The 17,697-nt window shown below is 40.4% G+C and overlaps 1 protein-coding gene across 1 annotated transcript in view; it reads left to right on the forward strand.

The window, feature by feature from the left end:
* The first annotated feature begins 2,168 nt into the window (after positions 1-2,168).
* Positions 2,169-17,697, forward strand: part of ETNK1 (ethanolamine kinase 1) — a 30,102-nt gene continuing 14,573 nt past the window's right edge. Inside the window, exons 1-4 of the mRNA XM_053942639.1 lie at positions 2,169-2,999; positions 12,423-12,682; positions 13,390-13,530; positions 14,224-14,366. Coding sequence (XP_053798614.1) covers positions 2,844-2,999; positions 12,423-12,682; positions 13,390-13,530; positions 14,224-14,366 — 700 coding nt within the window. The 5' untranslated portion in view covers positions 2,169-2,843. The remainder of the gene's footprint in view (positions 3,000-12,422; positions 12,683-13,389; positions 13,531-14,223; positions 14,367-17,697) is intronic.

Consider the following 17,697-nt stretch of genomic DNA (forward strand, 5'->3'; position numbering starts at 1 on the left):
TTCAAAAATTAATATAATAAATAAATATATAAGAGCTGACTTACAGTTTTAGACCACATGTACAGAGACATGATTCATCCTGACACAAATAATACGTGTGGGACAATGAACAGAAATTATATGCTTGAATGCACTGAAGAAATCCTGTGATCAAAGGACATGACTGGAAGTCAGAAAATTATGTCCAAGCCCACTCTCTGGTCAAATGGCAGATTTAAACCTTCTGATGACTCAGTTTTTGTACTTGTGAGATTAGGACAATATAAAGCATTTTGAAACTCTGCTATGCAAAATGCCATTAAAATTAATTATGGCTAGAAGGGGTCCTATTTCTAGTCACATTTATGCAATGAGTCCTTCTGAAGCAATTACTGAATTATTGGCTCTGGAAAGCAGCCAGGTGAACTGCACCTGGGAAGTTAAAACTGGTTCTGATCCTAATGTTGCTCTTTATGCTTTTTTTTTTTTTTTTTTTTTTTAAAGCATTTCTAAAGCATCCAGCACTGACATAAAGGCAAGGTGAAAAGTGTAGGAATAAATTAAATGGCACAACCTGGTTCCTGAATAGCAGAAAAGGAAAAGAGAATGGCAGAACAAGGAGGATAAGCAGGTCAGACTGGTAGAGCACAGGCCTGGGAGAGAAGCAAAACATCCTGTTTTCTTCAGTTCCTTGTAGTGAACATCTCTGACCAGCCTTGGAATGGGTTTGGTTTGGTGTGGTGTACCTGCAAACATACCAAGCATTAAGAGAAAACACATTTTTGGGGGGTTTGATCCAGACACAGTAAATTAACAAAAGGTTAAAAGGGAAGGAAAACAGCTGAGTAGCTAACTGTAACTTTTACTGATTAAAATAACAGGAACAAGAAAAATAGGAATTTTAATTTATTTTTTAAAATAAAACCCCAGGAATTAAGAATTCCCAATGCACCATGAGGGCAAGCCAAAAGGATGCGTCTTTATACATGACCAGAAAGATGAGAGTGCTACTGCCTAAGTGTTCAAGGTTCTTTCATGTCCTTTGTAAATATTTAGTATACAGAAGTTTAGCTTTCATCATTCCCAAGCAATCTAAGCACCATAACTGCTCCAGCTTCCCCATTTTATGTTAAAAATACACTTACAAACAACTTATGGAAATCTAATCAGACTTGGGTAAATTCCCAAGGCTTCTCAGAGTTAATAACTGAAACCTTCTGGTGGGTGTATTTATTATTCTCAGCATTAGCAAGATGGAATCTCTGTTTAGACCAGCTCTTGTTGAAATTAACATTTGGAAGCTGGAGTATTCAACCTTTTTATTTCAACAAAATATCTCTCTGGCCTTAATCTGTAAATAAATCTTAGTTTATCATCTACCAAACTGCCTAAGCAGAAGCAGAGGCCACTATGAATCACATGCTTGATCTGGTAGAGTGATATCATGCCTCTATGATAATATTGACTTCTAGGGCTAAACAGCGTATGAAAGTGAATGTGTTAAAAGAAAACTATTTTTCAAAGCATTTACATTTCAAAATATCCTTACTTTCAAAGAAGAAAAAGTGAAATGGGCTAATGGAAGAAATGGGTGACATTTTATGGCATTTGAAATTTGATTCAGACCCTGGATGTTCTTTCCCCTACAATGCTTGATAGAAAAATCCTATTAATGTAGAATAACATATTTACACTAATAACATAAACCCATAAAGATTAAATTTTAATTTAAAGTACAGCAGAAGGATAATTTATATTTTGAGCTCTCCCAGACAGATTCCTGGCTCTGAAGATTTTAAATACTTGGTCTGAATCAAAGTTTAGATGGAAAAGAATACTAAGATTGAAGATGCCCTGACCTGGGTCTGTTTCAGAGTAACAGCTCTTCAGGGGAGAGCCCGACCTCTGTTTACATAGTTCTTGTGTCTTCGTCTAACTCAATTCAGTTGTTCTTACAGAAGAACATCTTGGTCGGTGTTTCCTCTTTGGGAAGAGCACAGAATATGAAAGGAGGCAGGTACTCGTAGGACTATTAGGGGGAGCATCAAAATATTTCTAAAAAAGATGGGATTTTTTTTTTTTCTCCTGGTTGGTACAAGCTGTGGTGTAATCTGGGGTGTTTTTTGTGTGGTTTTTTTTTTTTTTTTTTTTTTTTTTTTTTTTTTTCACCGAAACAAACCTTCAGGGCCACAAGATTTCCGGCATAAAATAAGTGAGGGGGAAACCTGAAAGAACGTAGCTGCTCTGTAGAAGGAGCGGATCAAGGCGCTGAGCAGGTGCGCGCCCTGAGGGGTTCCGAAAGCCAGGACCAAATTAAAGACAAAAAATCAACCGCAGCAGGTAATTCCGAGCCCGGTTAGGGTCAGCCGCTCGCCCGGGAGCTGCCCGCATTCCCTCACGGCCGCTCTCCCGCAGCAGCCCCGGCCACACTCGGGAAATCCCCTCCCGGGCAGGGTGATGCGAGGGACAGTGGGGCGCCGGAGGGGACGGGCGAGTGCCTGAAGGAACAGCGGGGCTCCGGAGGGGACGGGCGGGTGCCGGAGGGTTCAGAGCGGTGCTTGAGGGGACAGCGGGGCTCTGGAGGGAACAGCGGGGCTCCGGAGGGGACGGGCACGTGCCCGAAGAGACAGCGGGGCTCCGCAACCGACGGGCGGGTGCCTGCCCCCCGCCCATCCCCTCAGGCACCCGCCCAACTCCGCCCGCTCTCCCAGGCTGCTCCGCGCTGCAGCCGGGGAGGTGGAGCCGCTTTATCGGGAGCCCAAGTGGAAATTTCCCCGTCAGTTGCCGGGTCCGCCGCGGAGAGAGCGCCAGCGAGGGCCGCCTACTCTCGTGTCCCCGTGTCGCGCTGTGTCCTGCCTGCTGTCATGTCCAACTACATCCACGTCCCGCCTGGCTCCCCGGAGGTGCCCAAGCTGGACATCACGGTCAGCGAGCGGGAGGGGCCCGGCTATCGCCAGGGCGCCCTGCAGCTCCTGCGTCGGCTGCGCCCGCACTGGAGACCCGAGGAGGTGACGCTGCAGGTACGGGGGTCCGCGGGCCGCTTCGCGCGGGGATGCGGCTGCCCGGGCCGGCGGGGAGAGGAGCAGCAGGCGAGGCAGGGGCGAGGGCGGGCGGCCATTGTGCGGGGGAGCTGCCGCCTTCTTTCCTCCCCTCCCTCCTTCCCCCGCTCGCCGCCGCAGCCCCCTGCGCGGAGCCCCATTTGCTGGGCGGCCCGGCGGCGGGGCGGGGCGGCGCGCAGCATCCCCGGCTCCCTCCTTCCCTCCCTCCTTCCGTCCTCCCCGCCGCCTGCTTGTGTCCTCCTCCTGCCGTGCCCTCCCCGCCGGAGCTCGGCTGCCCGCGCTAGCGGCGGGGAGAGCTCCGGAGCCGGGCCGAGGGAGGGAACAGGAGCCGCTCCTGGCGTCACCTGCGCCGTGTCTGTGCTGGCTGGGCGTGTTCGTGAGCCGGCTAGAGCAGGGGACGGGCCATCGGAGCAGGCCGTTCCGCCGCCCGCGGCGCTCCCACGGGCGGTGGAGCCCTTGTCGGGTGCTTCCTGTAATAAAAACCATAATAAATATCTGTCTTGTGTTCGCAGCCGGGCTGGGGTTTGGGCTGGCGGTGCCGGTACGCAGGAGCCCCGCTAAGGCCCGTGCTCGCTGCTCCTGGCAGAAGCACCGCTGCTGTCTCTGTTGCTTTCTCGGTGAGCAGGCAGTTCGGACTTATGACGAGTCATCTGCCGGAGGATTGGCTGCTTTTGTGCTTCTAGAATATGCTTAACATGGCCCCTGGACTTAAAAACTCTAGCCAATTTGCCTGGCTGAAATAGCAGTTCAGCCTGTGGTTAGTTGGGCGTTTTATTATATGCTCAACTGTGTTATTCAGCAGCTGTTATTACGTGGAGGTGTCTCATTTCAATGAAGTTACTCTTTGGAGAGCTGCTGAACTAATTTGTATAGGAAAGCTGAGCACATTGAGGTAATGGCATGTAATTTGATTGAAATTTTCTGATGTCTTGAAAGAAAAATGGAACTTGACACATGACAGTCCCGTTAGCATGAAAATAAAGCAAATGAGCTTTTTCTAAATAATCTGTTTGAGGCAGTGGCTAAAAGTTATGCACTGTCCCAACATCTCGAGGTGCAATGAAAATAGCTTTTTACAACGTGTAAAGCTAAACAAGGTTGTTAAAGTTCATAGCATATCTTGAGTTGGAAGGGGTCCATAAGCATAATCCAACTTGCTGCTCCTTGCAGGGCTACATAAAGTTATACATAGGTTTGTGTTGGTTTTTTTTTTTTTTTTTTTTTTTTTGGTTTTCTGATGACTGCAGTTCTCAGCAAAAAAAATTTATGTCTTCCATTCGGGGCTGTTGAAAAATGAAACCAAAACATGATCTTGTTAAGCAGGGATGACTCTATCCTTGGGGTAAAGTTGCAGTAGCTTTAAGAAAAAAACAAATGTTGCTTCCTTTTGCTACTCCCTTTGCAAGAATCGATTAAAAGAATAAAAAACACCAGTACCATTGGTGTGGAACAGGGTCTCTGTTGACTGGTCACACGGAAGTGAAGTAGGCGATCATTGTCTGTGGTTAGAGGTTTCTGTCTAAAAAATGTCTTTAGTTTTAACCAAGTTACTTTAAGAGCACAACTTTTCAGCTGGGTGTTTTCCTTTTGAACAGTGGAAGAGCATTCTATTCACAAAGCCCTTCAGTGGCCTTTTATTTTTAACCCTTCAGCTCTGGCCTTTTATTTTTAACTCTCTAGCTGCTGTTGAAGCTGCAGTGAGTGTGCAACAAGCAGGAGTGCCTGTGGTTTGGAGCAGGCTCCAGCAGCAGCGATGGCAGTGCAGATTCATGTTGTACCTGCAGAATACAGAAAGGTGTTGGCTCTTTCTGTGAGTGAACAGGAGGATGCCCTGGAGTCCTCCCTTTAGGTGGGTGTGTTAGGGAAGGAGATGAGGGTGGGACTCCTGTGGTGCATGGAAAATATGCCTGACTAATCTGAAACAGCAAAGCGGACAAAGAATAGATTTAATGATAGGACAGTGATAGGTTTAATGAACCACTGCTTCTTCTGGTGAACTCTGCCATTTGCTACCTTTGCTCTTGGTAATTCTTGGGTCAGAACAGTTAGTAAGCACTTGAAGAGTCCAGAGTTTAATTTGAAAAAGTTAATTAACTTCTCTCAAAAATTTACTTGTTGTGTATTAACTTGTTTAGTCAGCTAAACAATTTTAAAACTGTAGTTAGTATAAGTTAATACTTAATCCTGCTTTCCCTAAGATTTATAAGTACCTTAAATCAAGACTATATTTTAACATTTAAATTTTTTTTATACCATGGCATAAAACACAAATGTAGGATGGAAGATGAAAATATAATAATTTAAGCACTGAAGATTTTAATTTTTATTGAATTATTTATCAGCAAGGCTATGACATCAGAAGCATCACCTGTTACGTTTTGAAATGGAAGCAGCTATACTGTAATGTATCTCCTTTATATGAAGTTATAGGTGAATTTTGTCCCTACAGGGCAGTACAAGTGTTCGAGTTATCCCACATTGCTAGGGAGAAACAGGATTTTTCTGTTTAAACATTCATCTTCATGTATGTTGTGCAGTTGTCAGCTGAAAATGTCCTAGGAACTGTATGGAATTGGGTGCTTGATTTTCTAACTCCTGAATTTTGAGGTTTGCTTTCTCTGCTTTTTGCAGTAGACACTTTTGGTTCTGGAATGGCTGTTTTTTAGTAATAGCAATGTTGACTAGTTCTGGTTGGAAGGAATCTTTGGAGGTCTCTCCCAAACGTCTCCTGAGAAACTCACTGCTTGCTGAATTCAGACACTGGCTGTTGTGAACATGAGAAACAGGTTTTTTTTTTTTTAATTGCACTTATAAAATGCTTTTCTAGCTCAAAACAGGGCTTCTGAGTTTTGTAAACTGCTTGAATTTTGACAGTGGGCATTCCAGTTTTTATATTCTGCATGATTCTTAATGAAATATAAAAACTTAATTGTTTTTACTCTTTTAATTAGGTTGTATTACCCTTCTTATGTAAAAATGTGCTTACAGATTGGATTTTGTTGCCCACCTTATGAATTCCTTATTTTTTCTCTTTTGTGGAGATTCAAGGAAGATCAATGTTTGCTTACAGTATGGGAGAATTAGTTACCACTTCACTAGTGCTGATTCAGGATTCTTTTATCCCATGACTGTCTAGCTTTTGTAAGTCTGCTGGCAAAGAAGGATTCAGTAGGATAATACACAATTTCTTCTATGCAGTGTAATGTTACAGTGCAGGAAAAAAACATCAGTATTTCTTACCATTCTGAAATAATACTTAGTATTGAGAATAAAGGCTGCCTGTTTTTATTGGAGAAAAGTCTTAATACCAATAGTGTTAATTTATACCATCTTTTGGGTAGACCAGAATGATATATGTGGGAAAAAAATTGCTGAGGAATCATTCAGAGATCTAAAATCATGAAAATGTTAGGCTGGCTAACAGTGCTCCTGTCCTGGATGAAACCTGAGGAGAGGTGGAAAGAATCTGTTCTGCAAAGGGGATTCCATAACCTCCCCATGCAAATCCTGCAAGCAGCTATCATCTTCAAATAAGTTGGATTAATGTGCTTTTTTTAATTCTCTGAAATATTTGAGACTTTCTTGTTTTCTGGTACTGTGGGTGTTTTGTTTTTGTGGTTTTTTTTTTTTTTTTTTTTTTTTTTTTTTTTTTGTTTTTTTTTTGTTGTTGTTGTTGTTGTTGTTATTGTTGGGTTTTTTCCCCCCTGAGATTTACATGTCTTTGCACTTATCAACACTTTGCATGATTTTACTACTGCAACACTTTATCATTTGCAAAGATTTGTTCCTGTGAAATGTGAATGGGATGGACCCAAGGCTTACAAAAAATTGTACTTTCGCCAGTGAAACAACCACACACCTACTTCTATGTTTACCAGATTAGCTTTTGTCCTTTTTTCTTTGATTTTTCATCCTGACTTGACCTCAGTAACTTTTCTTCAGGCAGTATTTTCTGGCTGCTGATCTAATTTATTTACTTGTGTTGATCTTGATATTGTTTTTATAACAAACTGTCATTTGGTTCAGAGTTCTGAACTTGTTGCAATATTTTTTAGTTTATTTAAGCAGACTGAGCATGGGTTTAAAAGCATTGAAAGAATTGAACATGTTAGTGTCTGGGAAACAAAGTAAACTATTTTGTATCTCAGTGCTGTTAACATTTTTCGAGTGAGATATTTATTGCTCAGCTGGTTTTGGCACGTCACTCACTTCAGCAGTTGAGAAAGCAGTCGCCACATAAAGAGGAAGGACTGAATCCACAGAGAAGTGCTGATAGCTCCAAATGGAGAAGTGATGAGTGAGGAGAAGAATAAGAAAAGTTAGAGCTGCAGACTGGGCTGCATTACTGATGTTTTGTGGAAAAACTGTAATTTGAGGTGTGCCTTGAACGCAATGTCACAGTCAGTGGGAAATGCCAGCAGGATTGGATGTCCTTGGAGGCTGGGTTGGTTTCTCCAGTCTTTTTAAGCTTCTGATGAAGCTTGATAATCTCAATCCCCTCTTTCTAAAGGTTTTTGTGGTGTCTGTGTGGGGCAGAAACTGTAGTGACATTTAATGTGATATGCCATGTGTGCCTGATGTGATTCAGCTGTGTGTGATAGAGGGGTGCTTATTGATGACTGAGGTTGTGATTCCAGAGAATCAATGTTTGTTTAGGCACAGCTTGGAGGAATTCATGTAAAGGGAGATAATTTATGCTACAGGCTTGTAACGTTGGAAAGGAATAGTCCAAGACAGTTTAGTTCCTGTCCCTTTGCCCCCCCTCCCTCCAGCCCCCAGGGGAGATTTCATGTCAAAATCTTACAGGGGGAGGAACAGCAAATTAATTCTTTGATTTAGAATAAAGTCTTAGACTCCTTTCCTATTAGCTTTTTAAAAACTATTATTATTTAAAAATCTGTAGCTGTTTTAATCAGTATCATGAAATTTGTAAAGCCAATTCATCGCTTTCAAAGTGCTAACTAGTTACCTGATGTTGACTATTTTCAGGTAGAAGAATATTCTTCAGAAAAAAAGTGAAAAATAAGTAACTTATTCTTTTTTTTCCCCCTGGCATTAAAAAAACCCAAAACAACCTCCCCTGCTCTGCCAAAAGAAAACCCCCCCAGAAACTTTCACATATTGTCACGCATTCCAATCAAAACCAGCCCTCAACCCAAAGCTGCCCAAAACAAAACCCCCACTCACCTTGAAGCTGAAGTGTGTATGGTTTGGGAGCCCAGAAAAGCCATGTGAAGGTTGCCCAGCATGGTCTGCTGTGAGCACTGCTGTCTCCATGCTGCTGTCAAGCACAGCACCCCAGGAGTTCAGCAGAAGCTGTAGCTCAGCCTGTGGCTGAACTTGGCAGAGAACAGTGCTGCAGATGTGCTTGCTTCCTGCGTTTTTGGTATTTTTAACACCAAATGAGCTCGCTCCTGATCATCTGACCCCTAAATCCTGCAGACAGTGACTTTCACCTGCTGAGTGAAATGACCTGGAGGATGTGGCTCCAGAGCCTGGAGACCTCTGAATGAGGCTGCTCATGTGAGAATTTACCCAAGGCATTTTCCAGCAGTTGTACTTTGTCCTTCTTTTATGAATAGCTACAGAAAGGCATCTACAATAGCTACAGAGAAAGAAATAAGTCGCCTTGTTTCAAGGAGTTCAGTTCTTGACTTGTATACCTGTGGATGTGTCTGTCTAGACTATACTTTTCCAGAAGAAACATCAACTTAGATTTACAATACAAAGTTGAAGTTTTGTGGACATTAAAGAAGCATGTTATTGAAGTCAGTTCTTTTCTGGAGATCTTAAAGTCAGTCTGGGGTTCAGCAGCAGAATCTGGGGAATTCCTGCTTATTTATGCTGCAGTTTCATTTCACTGTTGTGTTTTTATGGCACTACAGTACTGTTTCCTGTGTTCTCCTGTGGATGTCATAACTCAGTCTAGAAGGGAAAAGTCAGCCCTTCTGAGTCATAAGTACTTTCTACTTTGCCCCATGACACTTTTATTTCTGTCTATTTGTTCTTGTTACATGTGATTGCAATTTCATTTTCATTCTTCTCATTCTTCTGAGCACTTGGAACAAAGGGATTAGAGAGAAGCTTTTCATGGAACACCTGCTTATTAGATGGAAGCATATGCATCATATGCCTGTTCCAGGAATCTAATAACCTACTAACAATGCTTTTAGGGTAAGCTGGCTCAAAGGTGCTTCATGTCTTGGTTGTACCATGTGCTGCTCTCTGAGACTTGAATAACTTAATCTGACTTGTAGCTTTCTCATCTTAAGTCTGCATATCATTAAACAGTTTCTTTTCTTTCTAGAAAGCCTTGGCTTCAAGCTAGATCTGATTGTGGGCAGTATAAATATAATTTCCAGAAATGTTTCTGAGTTTAGTTTTACCTTTGTATCACCTCATGTGAAAGTATGTTTTAAGCTGTGATAAGCACATATCACAGTAAGTAACTTTTTGGGGATTACAGGCATGTCAGAATTTTGCTGCTGAAGGTTTTTTTCTGTATTGCATTGTGTTCTTAACCTCTTTTGTCTCTGTATTTTTTTTTAATTTATTCCCAGAATTTTCTACTTTCATTGCATTCTGTAGATTCTTCCATCTTCTTCCATGTGGCCTTGATACTTCACTGATTATTTTATCCACATCATCAGAGTCTGTTCTCTGCTTTTCGTGCTCAACTGATGCTTTTGCTATAGAACTCCTGTGTTGCTCTGCTTCATTTCAGGTTATGTTTTGGGACAGGCCTTCTAAGCTGATTCTTTCAATGGTACAGGCATTCTGAATAAAAGAGTAAAGTGACTATGATGTTTTTTTACTGGTGGTAGTAAACACTAGATGTTTTTTTATGGTGGAATATGGAAATTGTCTACTTTGAATAATGTTATTAGAAAAGTGAACCTTTCTGCCTGTTTAAAAAGCAAGAGCTAAAATGCTCCTGGGTGTAAATAATTATTTGTAGCAGCATGTTACAAATAGATGCTAATCAGTAGAGTTCCTAAATTAACAGTTGAGGGAGTCCAATTTCCTTGTTGCAGATTTCTTTTTTATTAGTGCTAATGAAACTTGTTTTAAGGGGATAATAGACCTATGACAGAAGGTGTAATGTGCCCAGCAGTTTCTGTTCAACAGCATAACAACTCAAATTCTTTGCATCAGCACTATTAATCTATTTTTTTGTAGTATCACTATTTCTGATGACCTTAGAGCTGTGTTGTTTTCATAGTACATTTTTTTTCTTTAAACTACATTTTGGAAGTTTTTATCTAAGTATGGCAGACAAGATACTTTTTGACTTGAACAGCTCAACACGAGTCACTTCTGCAAAGTGCACTTCATACTTTTTAAATGAATTAATTCTGGGGTTATGTTAAAAGGTACAAGAATCAGTACTTGTATGTTGATTTGCCATCTTTAGGTGCTTGTGTCCAGCTCATGGCTCTCCAATAGAAGGAAGACACATGCTCACTAGAGAAAGTCCAGCAAAGGTTCATGAAGATTGCAGAGGGACCTGGAGAATCTTTTGTATTTGGCCTGAAAAAGGAGGCTTGCAGGGATCTTAGATGTAAAAATACCTGGGGAGGGGGAATTGAAGAGACATTCAGAGTCCAGTGACAGACAAGGCAATGGGCACAAAATAAAACACGGGAAGTTTCATCTCAACAAAAGAAAACACTTTTTTTACCATGAGGGTGCTCGAAGGCTGGAATGTGCTGCCAGACAGGTTATAAAGGTTATAAAGTCTCCAAAATTCCTGGAGATTTGCCCTGGGCACAGTCCTGGGCAACTGGCTCTGCCTGGCCCTGCTTGAGCAGGGAGGTTTAACTAGAGGATCCCAGGAGGTCCCTTCCTCATCTGAGCCGTTCTGTGACCGTACACGTATGACTGGGAAGGTTATGAATGGGTACATTTACAGTACAAGGGTGTAATTTGTGATTTACAGGCATTTGAAATGCATTGAAGTACTGCCTGCTCAAATCTCTGAAGCACTGCTCAAGCCCAATATCTATGGTGCTAAGTGGAACTGTTTTCTTACTTGCAGTGCTTAACGTTGTAACATTTACCTTGAACACTGTTCAGGATTCTTCATTATTCACCTTGAGTTATTAAAGTCATAGCTAATAATAAGATGTGCCCATAAATTGTAGAGTCTTAATTTTGAGTCAGTCAAAGAGGCCTTGTAGGCAGCTTTATTTGAATTTATGGTAACCCTGTCTAGATGGAAGTTATATAATTTGCTATACCTACTTCTTCAAGATTGAGTGTTTGTAACTGTTCAAGAAAATAGAGTACTGTTATATCTTCTGCATCTTTCCTCAGGAGCTTGGGCTATTTCTTCTAATTTGATGACAACTGAAACTTCCCCACTTCTTTTCTGGATTTATTGATGAATCTGTTGACCTCATCAAATTGGGGGTGTTGGGGAAAGCAAAGCATATGAGCTAAAACACATCTACTGTAAAAGTCTTGTCTTTTCCTAAACAGGGAGACTTGACCCAACTTCAGATTTTTTTTTTCCTTTAGTAGTTAAAAAAATTTGCTCCTAATTCTCAGTTTTTCTAAACCCCTGAGATTTGGAAATAATCTATCACTTGTGTTTGAGTGATACTACTTCCCAAAATAAAGGCTATATCTTGGGGGGGGGGGCAGGGGGAGAGAAGGGAATAGAAGTCAAACTTCCTGAATTTGGTTTTACTGTTTTATAAAACAAACAAAAAACCCCTAAACACCTCCCTCCCCCAGACCAAAAGAAAACTCCACCCAAACTGTCCAAGGTTCTAAAGAATTATGATGTCTGTAGGTGTGTTTCCTGTTGTTGGTGTGTATTTTAGCAAAAGCACTTTATCATTAAATACTGTGGCTTAGAGTAATGTGTGACACACAACAGATCACTGCATTTGTCAGTATTTTGTTCTGGGCCTGACTTAGGGCTTGAGGCAGAAGTCATATCAGAGGGTACAGGACTGGACATGAGTAAATAAGGAAATCAAACTGTTGTTGTTGAACACTTAGTGTTCTGATCCTGATAAATAGGTTTCTTTTCTTCTTCAGCTGACTTTCTGACCTCATTGCTATTAATTAAAAAGTGTTTGTTATCCAACTTGTTTGCTGCTTGCTTGTTTTACTGTGAGGATGTTTTATGGGAGGGTTGAATTAAGAATTAGGGTTTTGAGGGCACAGAGTAGAAGAGACATGACTGTAAATACAAAAATTCCCCCACATTTATATTTAAGTATTTTCTTCATGATACTCCTCTAAGATTTTATTTCTTAGCGCTCAGTCTAGTAAACATTTGTGTTTTGGGAGCTAACAGATAACTCAGCATTCCCTTCCTGCTTGTTGAAGATGCAGAGTTGAGTTGCTTACTGCGTTATTTTTGCTTTCCAGCTGTTCACTGATGGAATCACCAATAAGTTGATTGGCTGCTACGTGGGTGACACGACAGACGATGTGGTTCTGGTTCGGATCTACGGGAACAAGACGGAGCTGCTGGTGGACCGGGACGAGGAGGTGAAGAGTTTCCGAGTGCTGCAGGCCCATGGCTGTGCACCACAGCTCTACTGCACCTTCAACAATGGCCTGTGCTATGAGTTCATGCAGGGAGAAGCCCTGGATCCAGAGCATGTGTGCAATCCAGACATCTTCAGGTAAGCTTTTAAACCTTTTTAAAAAATCTCATAGTTTCATTGTGCGTTTATGAAGTTCTGCCTGGCCTGAAGGACTTTGGGCTGAGTTTGAGCAGAAAACGTGTATTTCTGTAAGGCTACGCTATGCTGATGTTCACACTGCCTTAGGTATGGTATTTCAGTGCTGAACAGTGATCCCTGATGCCTGCACAGAGCACTGTACTCATTAAAGGTCTAGTTATTGTGTTTAACACTTGCACATCACCATTACAGAGGTCATTGAATGTGGTGGAGTTGTAGGGGGCTGGACTTGGTTAAAATACTTCCAAATGTTTCCAAGACATTCCTTTTGCAAATAGATACCAGAAAGTTCCACTGAGAAATTATTTTTTTAAACTGTTAGCAGTGAACAGAAAGTGCTGATGTCACAAGATTTTAGTATCTCATGAAATGTATTTGCCTAAAAATAGCAGATAATTTAAATCAATACTTGGAAAAATAAGCAAGAGTAGACTGTAAATTCAGGTGAAATTTGTGTGCTGTAACTGAACTCCAATCCTTCCCCCTTCCCTTTACACAGGTAGTGATTCTAATGAACTTCTGAGTCTTGAAATGTGCTACCCTATGGCTGTGCTCCTCTTGTGCAAAGCTTCTTTGAATTCCTGAGCTGTATTTTTTTAGAATTTTTCAGTTAAATATAACATTGATTTAATTTTAATTTTTTTTAGACTCATTGCTAGACAGCTTGCTAAAATCCATACTATTCATGCACACAATGGATGGATCCCTAAATCAAATTTGTGGCTGAAAATGGGGAAATACTTCTCTCTCATACCCACAGAATTTGCAGATGAGGAAGTAAATAAGAGGTGGGTATTACATCATGTTCTTTCCAGACTTCACATTCCTTCTGCTGGATTTTGTGTTTGTACAATATCATCAGACTTTGTATTGCTCAGAAGGCAGACTCCAGCTTAAAAATATTCTTCATGTGACTTTGAAGTCATGGACACCCTTCTTGCTGCATTGTAATTAAAGAATGCTCTAGCGAAGTGGTTTTTCTTTTACAACATCAAATTGTTAAGAAAACAGAGAAAACATGAGTAGGTAACTGAAAATGTAGAGGACAAAATGGCCATTTAAGTGTATACTGTGACTAGACTAAAACTTAGTGTTAATTTCCTCAGTATAGATACATATGGTACCTAATACTGTTGTGTATTCTTCTTGGAGGAAGTACTGGAATGTGAACAAAAAGTGAATGAAATTCATGCAGTAATTCTTTTAATCTTTGCACCTTTAAAATGTGTGGGAGTGTATTCATGTTCTGCTTCTGATTCTTGGACTACTGTTGTGTTTATAGCACAGATAATCTTCAGAAAATTGTTTTCTGGGGAGGACAGAGAAGAACGATTGCCATAATTTGGGAAAGAATAGCCCGATTTGGGAGAGGGTCTGTTGAACTATTTGCAGGAAGAATGTAGAGAAAAATACTTCATTATAAATGCTTGTTATGGAACACAGATACTAAATGTTAACTCTGTTTCCTTATACCTGAAAAGGTTCTTAAGTGACATTCCAAGTCCTCAAGTTCTTCAGGAAGAGATGGCCTGGATGAAGGAGAGGCTGTCAAATTTAGGATCGCCAGTGGTGCTCTGTCACAATGACCTGTTGTGTAAGAATATTATTTACAACAAGAAAAGAGGTAGGTGTGAGTAGTGAGAGGCTTTGTGTGTGCTGTGATTGCATGTGCTGCATCAGTGGTGTTGTTTTACTCACTTGTTGAGGTGAAGTCACTTTGAGCTTTTGAGACCCAGTGTAATGGTAGTGATACCTGTGCTTAATTAGCTAATTTTCATCTGTATGCTACTGTATAGAGGAAGAAAATCAGTGTTCCTTGCTTTTCTTTAATGACCTCATGAATTGGTTAATCCCCAGCTTGCCTGTATGCGTGAGTTTCAAAGTATGTAACTGAATGCTAATTCTATTCTGGTTGTATGAAACTTCTAGGAAGAAAGGAAAATCATGCAAGTATAGAAAATAACATGAAAGTTGTCTCTTATAACATTTTGTTCTGGTTTGTGGGGAATATCCTTTCATAATGAAGAATCTTAATGATATTAACTTCTACATTCAGTAGCTCAATTTGTTTTCTGCATGAGGTACACAGACATCTTGAAAGATTTCTTTTGTAAATATGTGCTTTATTTAAACAGTTGTAGGCAGCACACATCTTGGCAAAAATGAATTACAGTTTTGTTTCTATTACTATACACGTAACTTGTAGTTTATGTTATTAAGATCTGTTAAAGCTTCCATATAAACCCACAGCTCATTGATTTTAGTGGTTTGGGGCTCGGTTACTAAGCGAATCAATCAGGAATTAAAGCAAACAAGGCAAACTTGTGACACCAAAATGGCCACTGTGCAGTAACAATACACAATTTTCCTCCCATTTCAAATACCTGGGCTCAGCTGAATGTGACTAATCAGATTACAAGGTTTTCCCTTGAAATAAGGATGACGCATTCCTTCTAGTAGCTGCATATTTTTGTGCCAGTTGAGTAAGATTGTTGGTATGTAAGTTATGTGCCTTAACTCCTAAAGAAAAAGAAGAACAAAACCAAGCTGGTGCTGGTTCCAGTGTGAAAACTGGCTGTATGTGCCAACGCATTTCTGCATCATACGTGAATTCTGCATCACCATATGAACTGAGGAAATAAACTCTTTTAGTGATGTGTATACAAGTTTCCCTCTGAGTAATACCACCTTTGAAGGGAATTGCTTTTAGTTATCGATGCCTGTATGTGTATATGCACCCTAACAATGCTATTAACATAAACTTTGAATTCTGTGAATTCAGTACCAAGCTTGAGTGGTTTTACTGAGTTTCAATGATGGACTATAGCTCTGCTTAAAAAGAGAAAAGGGCGAAAGCATGGAAGGTGTGCATAAGACCATACTTGTGGTCTTGAACACTTGGAGTTGTGATACTGTAGTACCAAAACTAAATCTCTTTTTACCATGTGGGTTCTTTTAGTGCTGAAATTACCTTGGGTTTCAGCATTCCAGAGCAGACCCACTGAGATAAAAGTATTTTTTAGTCACTTTTCATAGCAGAACCATGCAACGAAAAAAAAAAAAGATCTGAGAAATTCCTTTAAAAGCTTACCTGTTGTGGTTGATAGGCTTGAAGCTCCTAATTGGAAAAATAAATGCTTTTCTTTTTGTAAGAAGAATGAGGGGAAAAACAATGCCAAGAGTGCGTCCCTTGTGAGCAATCCTACAGTAACAAGTATGTAAGTGTTTAGAGTTTGGAGACTGGGTAGGGAGAGTGAGGTTTGTCAAGTACTTAGGTTTCAAGCAAGCTGTAAACAGCTGGGGAAAACACTTGGAAATGTGAAGTAAATATATTATCAAACTTACGTTTCAACACTGCACATGTACTGTGTTGTAAAATTTGTGCAATCTGGGTACAGCAGGGACCATTTTCATAGTAACCAAATCTCAATGCCATCTGTAGAAAGGATGGTTGTCATTTGGAAGCTGTTTTTTATAGCACACTTTTTACAGAGCATCAATAGGAAGCTCAGCTTTAACTGCAAAGAAACATGTATAACTGGAATTGTGTTTAGCAGAGCAAAAGCTTTTCTTGGTATAAGAAAAATTCTGCAAGACCAGAAAATATAGTCTTTTTAAAGATGAGCTTCACAAGGAATGGCATCAAATTGTCTGAAGGTAGTTGACAGCTTTGGTGAATGCAATACTCTGACTAAATTCACTTTTCCATCTGGAAAAGCTTCTGTGTATCCAAAAGACCTTGGTGACCCTAAACTGAAAACAAGAGAAAATTGATTTTCTAGATTAACTACCTTATTTTTTCTTTATTCCTCACTAAAATTTGTGCAAAACTGGAAGTATTGTCTGGCTTTTCAGAAGCTGTCACAAAGACAACCTACTTTGTTTTAGTAATACTGTATTTATAATTTTGTTTTTGAATGCTTAATTTACACATTTACTAGTTGGGGGGGATGTGTGGGAGGATGTTTTTAAGCTACAGACCATCAGGACATACTAGAACTTGTGTCCAACACAGTATGAATAATTATGGCTTGTTCCTGCACTTTGCCTTAGATTTGTCCTCTGCATTGAATTCACATTAAGTTTTCAGACTTGAAAGAAAAACCATAGTCATGCCACATACTGCTTCTAAGAAAAATCAGTCTCCTGTCCTTATTTGTGAGCCTGGAAGAACATGTTGAGTGTTAACTTCATTTAATGGAGTCTCACTCATCTGATTTGAATTTGTTCCTGCTGTGGCGAAGAGAACTCTGCCTCTTGCTGTTTTGTTAATGTCCATTCTCAGTCACTCAGGATATGGAAATCTGCAAGTGGTACTTTACATAACTTATAATTATCACTGTCATCTACCCTTTGAAGGATATAGTTCAGCACTTCACATTGCTTTTTATTGTGGTTTTGACATCAAGAATATTAAAAATATACTTGAAGCTTGGTACTGCTTATTTATAGACCTTGTGCTCTGATGCTCCTAAATGTCTTTGATTTTTGTGGTTGTGTTTTTTTTTTTTTTTTCCCGAGTGTGACCTGGGAATTTCCAAAAGTACCTGATATTTTAAGTGTTCAAATACTTGCTATTCAACAAGATTCAGGATCAGAGTGTTGTTCTGTTTCTATGTGTGCTCTTTTTGCATATATGAAAATCAGCTGGCAGGGAGTTGTGTGTAGGTAGATGGATAGTTTGTTCTGTTTATTCCCTCTGCCTACCCAAGGTTTTCTGTGATCCTTGGTAGGAGTCTGTGGGTGCTCAGTGCTTCTGAAGATGGAGGCATTTTTAAGGCTTCTGGTTTTGATCTAAAAACCTGTTTTGTTTTGCAGAGCTCTTTTGGGTATTTATAGCTAAAATATCCTTTGGGTGGGTGAGCTGTGTGATTTTTTTAAAGCATGTTCCTAGCACAGATCCTTGTCTTTGGAGCTGTTTCCAGGGGCTCAGTGGCTCACCTGGTCACCTGGTG

Source organism: Vidua chalybeata, chromosome 5 (genome assembly GCF_026979565.1).
Source record: "Vidua chalybeata isolate OUT-0048 chromosome 5, bVidCha1 merged haplotype, whole genome shotgun sequence".
Taxonomy (NCBI): domain Eukaryota; kingdom Metazoa; phylum Chordata; class Aves; order Passeriformes; family Viduidae; genus Vidua; species Vidua chalybeata.